The sequence below is a fragment of the Microcaecilia unicolor genome, chromosome 3, assembly GCF_901765095.1.
Source record: "Microcaecilia unicolor chromosome 3, aMicUni1.1, whole genome shotgun sequence".
Taxonomy (NCBI): domain Eukaryota; kingdom Metazoa; phylum Chordata; class Amphibia; order Gymnophiona; family Siphonopidae; genus Microcaecilia; species Microcaecilia unicolor.
In genome coordinates, this window is record NC_044033.1 from 164,289,135 (window position 1) to 164,301,803 (window position 12,669).

A 12,669-nucleotide genomic window follows, 5' to 3' on the forward strand; every position below is an offset into this window, starting at 1 on the left:
ATTACTGATAGTTGTCAGTGAACCCTAGAAGAGAACTTCTGAAAGGTACACTGAGGGGGGGGGGAGGGGGGGTTAAGGGAGAAGAGGAAATGCTGGATTGCCAGAAGGGAGAAATGCTGGATGGGGGGGGGGGGGGGGGGGGGTGAGCTGAGAAACAACAAGACTTGACAGATCACCAGCCAAAGAGGGAACAGTAGTGAGAGAAGTTAGACCCAGGGGGAGGGGGAGGAGACAGTGGGCGGGGAGAACACTGGAGGTTGTGTGACATTACTTCCAGAGGCACAAGAAGTGCTAGAATGCTGCTCTACCCCCTTCTGACACAAATCAAGCCCTGGATTTAACTCATCTCTCAATTTGTGACTACCCATCATCTCCCACAAGCTTGGATCATTTCCCTGTTCTGCTCTTCCTAGCCCCAAGTAAATCCTTGTTTTCTAGGACCGATGCTGCTTCCCCAGATTCCAGGCACTGGGAACCCCATGTTTGCAGAGTCCAAATGAGATTCTCTGCTGCATGATCACCTTGAAGTTTGAAGCACTCAAGAGCTTCAAACCTCAGAGATCACATGCTAGGTGGGAGAGCAGGTTACAGGAGCCCTGGACATGGGAACATGCATTCATACTAAGCCACTGTGTTCTGGCCAGCCTACCTGCTACTGCTATAGTGGTTGAGGAATAAGCATCTAGCTCAAAGAACTGGGTCAAGAGCTAGAGAGGTAATCGCAGAGATTTAGCAAGAGCTTTGGGTCAAATTGCATCAGTTGCTGATTAGAACTCGTATATTTTTCAGACTGGGAGTACCTGTTTTTATATCATCTTACGGTTTTCAAGCAGCTAAATTTTGGAACACTTTAGCCTTAAATATAAGAGCTGAAAACTTTACAAGCTATTTTGTAGGCAGTTATTCAGGAAATTCTATCATATCTAATTTTATTCTATGTGGAATATTAGATTGATTTGTGACATCCCAGAAATAGCTATAAATCCGCATTGAGCCAAATGATTTCGGTAATGGCAGCATGAAAGTACTCATACCATATCAAGGAGAAGAAGGGAAAATTAGGTTCTTACCTTGGTAATTTTCTTTCCTTTAGTCATAGCAGATGAAGCCATTACATATGGGTTGTGTCCATCAACCAGCAGGGGGAGATAGAGAGCACTCAACTTTTCTCAGTGCCTCATGGCCAGCCAGCTCCACTGCCTCTTCAGTATTTGAAGCTTCCAAAGCAGTATGGCAAACTGCAATGGGAATAACATGAACTTTCCTCACAGCGAACGATGGCCCCTTAACAAGGGCATGAACTCAAAAAAAGGAGGGAATGAACTTATCCTCCTAGAGGGAATAAACTCATCCTCCACTTTGTATAAACGGAGGGAATGCTTGCATCCTCCTGGAGGGAATAAACTCATCCTCCCAAAACATGAACTGGAGGGAATGAACTCATCCTCCTATAACTGTAACAAGAATCCTGAAGACTGTTTTCAGACTCCCCAAGGAAGGAATATAACTTCAGGAAACAAGAACAGCACCTAAAATCAGAATCACTGCAATACAGACAATCATACAGGGAGGGCTCATGGCTTCATCTGCTATGACTAAAGGAAAGAAAATTACCAAGGTAAGAACCTAATTTTCCCTTCCTTGTCATCAAGCAGATGAAGCCATTACGTATGGGATGTAACAAAACAATCCCTAAATAGGGTGGGAACAAGCCACAAGACGCGCTAGCACCTGTGCTCCAAAACGCGCATCCCTCCTGGCAGCCACATCCAGCCTGTAATGTCGGGTGAAAGAGAGCTTAGAAGCCCATGTTGCAGCACTGCAAATCTCATGAAGAGATAGTGCTCCAGTTTCCGCCCAGGAAGAGGAAATCGCTCTTGTGGAATGTGCCTTAAAGGCTTCAGGCGGAGCCCTGCCAGACAGCAGATATGCTGAAAAGATAGCTTCTTTGAGCCAACTGGGCAATAGTGGCTTTAGACGCTGAAGACCCTCTGCGAGGACCTGCAAACAGCACAAAAAGATAATCAGAGGTCCTGAAAGAAGTTGCAATTCGCAGATACTGCAACAGAGTCCTGCGCACATCCAAAAGGTGCAACTGCCCAAATGAACCTGGAAACTCCTCCTCAACAAAGGAGGGAAGAAAAACAGGCTGGTTTAGGTGAAACGCTGAAACCACCTTAGGCATGAAGGAAGGCACGGTCCGAACCGTGACCCTGACTCTGAGAATTGCAGAAAAGGGTCTCTACAGGACAGCGCCTGGAGCTCTGACACCCGTCTCGCCGAGGTAATGGCCACTAAAAAGACGGCCTTCAGTGTCAAATCTTTCTCTGAAGCACACCGAAGCGGTTCAAAGGGAGCCCCCTGAAGGGCCTTCAATACTAACCCCAGGTTCCAAGCTGAACAAGGTGCCCGCATGGGAGGACGGAGCCGAAGCACCCCTCTAAGAAACCGTGCCACATCTGGATTAAAACAGCAGCTAAGGACGCGCCTTCAACCTTGCCACGCAGGGAGGCCAATGCTGCCACTTGCACCCGCAGGGAATTATAGGCCAAGCCTTTGTGTACACCATCCTGCAAAAAGTCCAGAATCGGCGAGACAGGAGCCCGCAACGGAGAAAGCGCTCTTGAAACACACCAGACTTCAAACTGGCGCCAAATCCTGGCATAAGCCACGGAACTGGAGCGCTTACGGGCCTGCAGGAGAGTGGAAATTACTTTATTTGAGTAGAGTTTATCTCTCAATTGCACCCTCTCAATCGCCATGCCATAAGACCAAAGCGGCAGGTGTCCTCCATGGCCACTGGACCCTGTGACAACAGGTGCGGAACCAGAGGTAATGGAAAGGGAGCCTCCAACAGCATCTGTCGGAGGTCCGCATACCTGGGCCAATCCGGGACGATGAGCACCACTTCTGGATGCAGTCGAATCCGCAGGAGCACTCGCCCTATCAAGGGCCACGGAGGGAAGTCATACAGCAAGCCCAGGGGCCAGGGTTGAGCCAAGGCATCCAACCCGGCAGCGAGAGGATCCCTCCGTCTGCTGAAGAAGCACGGGACTTTGGCATTGGAACTGGTCGCCATAAGATCCATCACTGGCTTGCCCCATTTGGCACATATCTGCAGGAATACATCGTCTGCTAGTTCCCACTCCGCTGGATCGATCTGATGCCTGCTTAGATAGTCGGCTTGCACGTTGCTCTGACCTGCAATGTGAGCTGCTGACAGGGACTGTAGATGCAGCTCGGCCCAGTGGCAAATTTGTTCGGCCTGCGCGGCTAGAGCTCTGCACTGAGTGCCGCCTTGTCGATTTATGTAGGCCACTGCTGTCATGTTGTCCGACATCACTCGGACAGCCAATCCTTCCAGGGTCACTTGAAAGGCCAGAAGAGCCAGAAACACTGCTTTCAACTCCAGGCGGTTGATAGACCACTCCGACTCGTCGGGCGTCCACAGACCCTGGGCATGCTTCCCCTGGCAATGTGCACCCCAGACCTTCAAGCTGGCATCTGTCACCACTAGACACCAATCGGGGAGCGCCAGTGGCATTCCCCGCCGCAACATGCTGTCCGAGAGCCACCATTCCATACTGAGGCGGGCCGCAGGGAGCCAGGAAAGTCTGCACTGATAATCCTGAGATACTGGAGACCATCGTTGAAGTAGAGAATACTGTAGAGGGCTCAGGTGCGCTCTCGCCCATGGCACCACTTCCAAGGTGGCCGTCATCGATCCCAACAGCTGGACAATGTCCCAAGCTCACGGGCGGGCATCCTCAGGAGCAGACGGACCTGATTCTGAAGCTTGCACCACCTTTGCTCGGGAAGAAACACATAGCCCGAGGCTGTGTTGAACCTGGCCCCCAAATATTCTAGAGATTGCGAGGGGGTCAGGTAACTTTTGGCCATATTGACGACCCAGCCTAGAGATTGAAGGACTGAAACCACTCTGGCTGTAGCTAGATGACTCTCTTTGTTAGATTTGTTCATGCAGCGCTCAACTGTCTCCCCTCCCTCGGACAGAAAAAGTTGAGAGCAGCCTTACTTCGTGCGGGAGCGGGGAATAGCCGCTGGCTGCGGAAAAGGCAACTGGTGCTATCTCTCGCGGAGCAAGGACAACAGCTGTCGGCGCATCAGTTACTGAGTCGCACGCTCTTGTTTGTGTCCATGCAGGTACCGGAAACGACACTCCCAGCAGACGATGTGGGCTCGCACACACACCTCCCATTCAGCGCTAGTGATTGGCTGCCTTTATTTCCCTCGCCTTTCCGCTTAAGCCGGTGCTGCACCTCCTTCGCAACCCTGATGGAGGAGGTCGGGGAGAAAGGGGAAAGGCTAGCAGGAGGAAGAAGGGTTCACTAAGATCCATGGTTGGGAGGTTTGACGCGGGAACTGAGGCGGTGGCGCTTGCGCCGCATTTGAGTGGTTGTAGGTGGGACCTGTAGCCGTGCGGAGAGTACGGGTCGCTGAGTGGCCAGAGCATGTGGGCAGTGAACATCGGGGAGGAGGGTGAGTGAGGGAGGGCTGAGGGCGGGGTGATGTCCAGCGGCGCCGGCGACTTTGGAGAGTGGTCCAAGGGTGGGGCTGGAAGTTGGAGGGGAGAGAGGGAGGGCGTGCCAGGGAGTGGCAGGAGGCAGTCATAGCCAATTGGAAGGGAGTTTGAGCGCTGCGCCCTTGTCGATGGCGTTTCCTGGAGTGTCAATGCTCCGCCCTCGCTCTTTGATGCCTTTGTTCCACCCTCAACTTCATCACGTTTGACGCGTGGGCGGGGCCCAGACACAGTGTTTTTGGTGGCTCCACCACCACGAAAGCTTCGAACCGGAAGGAAGTGCCCGCAGGAACTGACAGTAACGTCAGTGTCCTCAGAACGTTGAGGGTGAGTTTTATTATATAGGATTATATAATATTAATATGTGCCTCTCAACCTCTCCTCAGTTTAGTCCCTCACCATAGCCCTCACTCAATATCAGAGCTGCCAAGGGAAAGCACATGCCACCACAATCTACTCACCTTTCTCTGTCCTTCCAGTACAACACCTTATTCACCACAGTGACTGTAGGATGGGATGAAAAGAGCAGATACCAATGACTCTTCTAAGTGACCCAGCCAATAATATTATGGTCATTATTTTAGAAACACATCCATATGGAAACAGCAGCTTCCTGAAATTGGTATTTACACACGTCTGCAGTATATCAGTGTAAATGTCGTTATGTACATGTGGAGATCCACCCCATGCAGACATGTCTGGAAACGTGATATTGGCAGGACTAGAATCCACACATGTAGTCCTCATTTTACAAAGCGAATGTGTTTGTATGGGGAAGAAATTTCACCTCAGGTTTTTACACCAGCTCAAAGACATGTGTTTGTTTTCAAAAAGTACTTGTTTCAGCCAGAGGGGTTAAGGGAGTTGGGGTAGATATTCAAAGGGGTTTAAGCAGGGAGGAGAGGCTTCTGCCCATATAAACCCAATCAACAAAGCAAGAGGAGATATTCAGCAGCAATTAACCAGGTAGAGCTGTTGAACTTACCCTCTAAACACCATGGCACTGTCCAGCTCATGCCAGGGCAATACAGGGGCACAAGCTTGGACGGAACATGCATATATGCAGCCATTGACCATATTTTGTGCCTGAGCCCACATAACTAAGTGAGCAAACAGGACCACATTAAAAAACAGTCCTATCTTTGCCCAATAAGGATTCTGGGCACCAGCTCTGAATATTGGTCAGCATCCACATAGCTTCCAAGTTCATGGTTGACCTGGAGTTTCAGTGCCTGTGCTTGCACATGGCCTGGCATATCTGGGTCTAATTTATCCATGTGGAAGTTGCTGGGTTTGTGCCATTCATTTTGTCAATGTGTAAATTTGTAAGATGGCTGCTTTCTAGGCACATGAAGGGCAAATTCTATAACTGAGCACCTGCATTTATGCACCACTTGAGGGGTAATGATACAGAATACCAACACTTTTGCGGGTAAGTCTATATTTACACACATAAGCAGCAGCAAAGCAAGAAAGTGCTGTTCTGTAAAAGGTGAGCATAAACTATGCATGCCCTTTTAGGCATCTACAGTTATTCCAGCTCCGTGGCTGGTGTTCTGCTCTTTCACTGGGGTCATTGGCTGCACTTTAAACCAGAGTATAGAACATCCCTATGAGAAAACTCAGAACTCTTGAACCAAAATCATCTTTAACGCAGTAATTAAACAAGGAAAAATAACTTACAGTTCAAATGTGCTGGACAAGACTTTTTGCCTTGCAAGCTTGGAGCCTGTTCTCACCCAGCTCTCTTTCCATGCAAAAGAGGCTGGGAGAATTGCAGCAACATGCTGAATAGTAATGCTGTTTATACTTTATATTGGTGAAATCTTTATAGAGTTACAGTAGCTTGAAGGGATCATGCAACAGAAATACAGTATAAGCAGTTTCAGTTCACAGAGGAATTATGCTGCAGACTAACTCTTACAGACCCAATGGAGAGAGAAGGGGGATGGGCAATTTGCTCAGCATGAACAGAGAACAAGGCAAGCCAACAGAAAGAGTCCCATAAGACATAGAGAACTGGACATGTGCTCTGAAAGAGCACATTACAGGGAACTATAAGATTACAGAGACTTGTAGCTGTATGATACAACCCTTTTTAAAGATCCAGGCAATTCTAACGTATACACACAAACAATAAATAGCCTGCCTCAAAGCAAATGGGGGCAGAACAGCTGGTGTAACAGAGGGATGCATAAATGTAAGATACATCGATGCTGTGTTACACCAGCATCCTATAACAAAATCTGGGTGCCCAGATTCCATTCTAGAATAGTCTCTACCTGTACAGCATTGGGATGCCCACATAGAGAATTAGCCCCATACTGGAAAACTATACGTGCACTCCTTCAGGTATTTTAGAAAAGAGAAGCAAAGGTTAAACTATATGTCCACTTTATCACCTTCCAGGCAAAAAAGGAAAATATCATATAAAGTGCTGGCTAAACAGTGCAGGAAATAAAGTTAGTGTAAGGAAAGCATTGCCACCCATGTGGGGTCATTTATTACACTTAGAATCAAAGTGTTGCCTGGGTTAAGTAATATTCCAGATGGTTCCAGAACACTTACATCCCTCTGAAGATCCAGCTGATTACATTGAGGGGGGGGCAAGGTCCCCCTCAATTCAGCACTAGAAAGTCTTTTTAAGAACTAAAGTATAGGAGGGCATTTATGTTTATAAATTCATAAGTCAGGTAAGGCAAGGTGCTTGAAAGATGGTTCTCAGACTGTTAGGATTTTCTTGCTGGTACACATGTTTTTTCTCAAGGATGGTCCTGCATCTGAACAGGAGAGATCAGCCAAAGGATGTGGAGGAATGCTCTATTCCTAGGACCATAGTATATACGAATCAAAGAGTAGGGTGGGCAGGCTCTTCCAAAGAACACATGGGAGATGCCAAAGTACTGGACTGTAAGAATTTATTGAAATTACACCAAAAGACTCGACAAAGCAGCTGTGTTTCAGCACAAAGGTGCCTGCCTCAGGAGTCTAAAGTAGATATATATAAATAAAATAATATATAAGTACATTAAATGTAAAATAACAACAATACAGAATTAAATATAATAACATAAAATACAAATGAGAATTAACATAAACAATCTGAATATATATTAGCTAGGAAAGTATATGCATAAGACATAGGGCTCTGTTTACTAAGGATCACTAGTGTTTTTAGTGTGTGCTCATGCTGGAGATACCCATATATTTCTACAGGTGTCTCTAGTGTTAGCGTGAGATAGTTTTTAGTGCATGCTAAAAATGCTAGCGCGCCTACAGTGCAGCTTAGTAAACAGGGCCCATAGTGAACTATCAAAAAGATGTCAGTATGTGATACATTTACAGGGGTAAAAACAATATGTAAAATTTACCAAATCTATGTGAAAAATCACAAAACAATGAATCTTTACATAAATAAATGAACATAGAAATGTCAGTGTTGGATAGTTCTATAAGGCTAGTTCCATAGATCATGTATAATTTTAAAAAGGTACAAGAGAGAGATTTAATGGAAGTGTGCCATTTATAGCTATGGCTTGAGGAGACAGATGAGGAGAAAAATATGAAAACTTAATATCTAGATATATACAAAGTGGAAAAAGTGCTTAACATACAAATCACTGTGAGATAAAAACAAGGACAAAGAAGTTGAATGGCTATTTCAAAGCACAGAAACCAACCTGAGAATACGGTGTATACTATTTGTATGTTGTTGGTCTAATCCTTGGTGCAGGAAAACAGAAAATGTTGCTAAGCAACAATATTCCGTGGAGAGACATAAACTCAGTGTTTAAACAATAGAAGACGCATCTACAAGCGATCTGAAATATATTTCAACAGTAAATTGTGGGTTCCACTATACATTGTTGAATGAGAAGGCAGGAAACAGTGTTCGATTCTGGAAACAGATAGTGTGTGTGCAAATAGAACCCAAAACTTGCTAAACCTAATGGTATAATGATACTCTTAAGGAAAAACCAAGCAACAAACATTGAACCTTGTTGAAATGCTAAAGGAACAGCACACCAAAAACAAAGTTCAAAATGTATATAATCCTAGGGCAAAAATGCATGCGCATTCATGTCTAAACCCTCTCAGAAGTATAGTACACAACAGAAAAAAACTAATCTAAGGGCATGCGCAAAACAAATATTTGAGATATGATAGTGCCTGTATAAAGCAGGGGCGTAGCTATGGGCGGGCCTGGATGGGCCCAAGCCTGCCTAGGTTTGTCTCAGGCCCATCCAGAACAGTCCCACCACCTCTGTCACCGTGTCTCTCACCTTCTCCCACCTCCGCCGTAGCGCTTCCATTTAATACTATTGGCGCTGCCTCCTCTCCAGCACTTCACAGCCTCCATCTCCCACCCCCGCAGCAGCGCTTGCAATTTGCTATCGGCACTGCCATATCTTACTGTCCAGTAGCAAAGAATTGAAGGGCCCTTTTACTAAGCCGCGTAGGTGCCCCGCCCAGCTACCACGTGGCTCGGGTGGTAATTTCATTTTCTACGTGCATCCCCTATGTGCACCAGAAAATATTTTTTATTTTCTGCCCCACCGCGCTTCCAGGATATAAAACATCGGACCTACACGCATAGCCATTACCGCCTGGTTAATGCTTGAGAGCTTACCACTAAGTCAGTGGGTGGCGGTAAAGTCTCAGACCCAAAATGGCCATGCGCCAATTTTCATTTTGCCGCACGTCCATTTTCAGGTCAAAATTTTAAAAGGCATTTTTACAGGTGCACTGAAAAATTGATCTGTGCACATCCAAAACGCACGCCTACACTAGCACAGGCCATTTTTCAGCACACCTTAGTAAAAGGACCCCTGAACAAGGTTCTTGCAGTCTTGAAGCTAACCACTATCTAATAGATTATGCCTCAAAGTTCCCTTTTATGCTACCCTAAGAGCTGCTATCTCAGAACTTCACCACGTTTGAATGCGGTAGAGCAGGAGTTCTCAACCCAGTCCACACCCAGCCAGTCAGGTTTTCAGGATATGCACAATGACTATGCATGAGATACATTTGCATATACTACCTTAACTATATTATTTCATGCATAGTCATTGTGGATATTCTGAAAACCTGACTGGCTGGATGTATCCCAAAGACTGGGTTGAGAACCCCTTTGGTAGAACCAGGAGAAGCCTGAAGCCAAGTAAGAAAGTGTTCATCTCCCCGATGTTACCTATATGAAATTCCCTAATATAGACTCAGATCAATGCAATGCAGCAATATAGGTTAAAATGTAGTGTGTGTTTACTGACTGCATCTGTTGGTGTTTTCCTTGTAATGGCTCTCACTCTGCATAAGTATATAAGTATTGCCATTCGGGAACAGACTGAAGGTCCATCAAGCCCAGCATCCTGTTTCCAACAGTGGCCAATCCAGGTCACAAGTACCTGGCAAGATCCTAAAACAGTACATTTTATGCTGCTATGGTCTATGGACTTTTCCTTTCGGAAGCCAAGCAAACCTTTTTTTTTACCCCGCTAAGCTAACCGCTTTTACTACATTCTCTGGCAAAGAATTCCAGAGTTTAATTACATGTAGAGAGAAGAAATATTTTCTCCAGTTTGTTTTAAATGCTTCTGTCTTTCAGATATGGGAGCACTATGGTGACTTATGGTGGAATGGCAAAGAAGCCAGTGCCAGTGCCTGCTGTAAGTGGATCTCAATTCACAGGAAATAGTACTAAGATGCAGTTTTCAAAAGTCATTTATCCAGGTAAACTGTTATATCAGCAGTTCTCAAGTCAAGCTTTGGGACACACCCAGGTTTCAGGATATCCATATTGAACATGCATGAGATAAATATGTCTGCACAGCCTCCTTGCTGAGTGTGCCCTGAGAACTGGGTTGAGAAGCACTGCTTTGCATGGGTAAATTGGCATCTGAAAAGTGTCAAAATCACGGGTGGATGCTGTGGAACAATGTGTAATCTATTTTTCCCATGTGCAGGGGACGAGTTCCCAGGACTAGGAGAAGATTCAGAAAATACTAAATGATGTATTGTTTTTCTGCAAATCACCATGTATTTTCTTCCTTGGATAATTTTTGAAAGTTTATGTGCACTTGCCCTTTGAGAACTGGTTTCAGATCTGCCTACCCACATAACTTTGAAAATTGCTTCCAGAGTGACTACAATACTAATTTTCAATAAGCAGGAGTCTTTATAACTTTTTTAATGTGTATTAGTTATGCTGATGTGTGTGAAATTTGAACATTTGTATTTCAATTTTAGATACATGAAACATTACCAGAATTATGTCTCCAAGAAAGGATCATAATGAATGACATCTCAAACTAACTGTGCATCAGAATATCCCCAAAGTAGCAAAGCAGTGAAAGATATTTAAACCCTAGGCTTTTTTTTTTTTTAAAACTTTTAAGCCAGGAAGTGTCCTTCTACTGGTTTGGGCTTCCAGCTCAATCAGACGCAGTGTTCACTGGGAGATGGTGCCATGAGCCTTCATTCACAACTTCTATTTTCATATCTCCCTCCCATCTCAGCCCAGCCATCACAACAACAGTCTCCAGCTAGAAACCCACCAGAAGCTGGCTAACATAAGGCTTTTGGTGAAGCACTGTGATAGGCTCACCCCGTCAGCCGTCTCCCGCTTTTTCTAACCTCCACTTCAGAGTCTAGGATGTCTCTTTCCTGCACCCCCACCCCTTGTGCCTGGGTCAAATGAACATTTTCCCCTCCCCGTGTCTCTCTTCTGCGCCCCCTCCCTTGCCAACATCGCTAAACATTTCCCCATGCATCCCCCCTACCACGTACATTTCAAAATAATTTTCCCTTTCTGAGCGCTAACAGTAGCAGCATTCCACCTTCAACTGCCTGCCCTGTGTCGTTTCAGGAGTCCTTCTTTCTCTCTGCTGCGCTCCGCCCCACCCCCTTTTTCTGTTCCTGTTTCTGAAGGGACCGTGGCAGAGAGAAAGAAAGATTCCTGGGCTGATGCAGAACAGGCAGCTGAATGTGAAACACTGCTTCTGTTAGTGCTCCGAAGTTGAATTGGAACAGGTATGGGGAGGGGGGTCGGGAGAGAAACTTAGGACAGCTACCGTTGGTGCAGAGGCAGCGGCGAGAGAGAGAGAGAGTGCAGCTCAAAGTCAGGACAGGTGAAAAAAGGTGCTGGTACGCCATATATCTGTGCCAGATGTCTCGATATGGGCGCTGCCCCACAGAGGTGGACAAGGCAAACTGGGTGGATAACCACTCCGCCAACTCCCTTATAAAGCAGTGCCATGTTGCTATTAAGGGAGGAGTGGGGGTCACCCAGGACTGTAGTATGCACTTCTTAACCAGTAAAGCGGCCAAAAGCACAAACTTTCATTGTGCCCCTAACATCTTTAACCTTTCCTCATAGGGGAGTCATGCCATCCTCTTAATCGCATGCCAGTTGTGAAAAATTGCAGGAAGACCTTAGGAACCTGGAAGACTAGGAATCCAAATGGCAGATGAAATTTAATGCGGACAAATGCAAACTGATGCACATTGGGAAGAATAATCCAAATCATAGGTACCTGATACTAGGGTCCACCCTAGGAATCAGCACTCAAGAAAAAGATGTAGATGACGTTGTAGACAATACGCTGAAATCTTCTGCCCAGTGTGCAGCAACAGCCAAAAAAGCAAACAGGATGCTAGGAATTATTAGGAAAGAGATGCAAAATAAGATCAAGAATATTATAATGCCTCTGTATCACTCCATGGTGCGACCAGATTGAGTATTGCGTTTAATTCTTGTCACCACGTCTCAAAAAGATATAACAGAATTAGAAAAGGTTCAAAGAAGATCAACCAAAATGATAAAGGGAATGGAAATCCTCCCATATGAGGAAAGGCTAAAGAGGTTAGGACTTTTCAGCTTGGAAAAGAGATGGCTGGGGGGGATATGCTTATCGTTTATTTATTTACTATACCGTTACTTATTGCACTTTGCAAAGCAGAACAGTTTACATCATAAAATACAATTAAAACACAAATATACAAAGAAATCCATTTGTCAATAGAAAAGCACAGCAAACAATCATCCATTCTAAGAATTAAATAACATTCACACAAACAAATATATAATTCTGCATATTAAAAACAAAACAAATTCAGCTTAGTTTATAGCT

General features: G+C 45.5%; 1 protein-coding gene across 1 annotated transcript in view; it reads left to right on the forward strand.

Moving 5' to 3' along the window:
- Positions 1-12,669, forward strand: part of LOC115464858 (enoyl-[acyl-carrier-protein] reductase, mitochondrial-like) — a 74,109-nt gene that overhangs the window by 45,780 nt on the left and 15,660 nt on the right. The window contains exon 8 of the mRNA XM_030195215.1: positions 10,146-10,206. Within this exon, the coding sequence (XP_030051075.1) occupies positions 10,146-10,206 (61 nt within the window). The remainder of the gene's footprint in view (positions 1-10,145; positions 10,207-12,669) is intronic.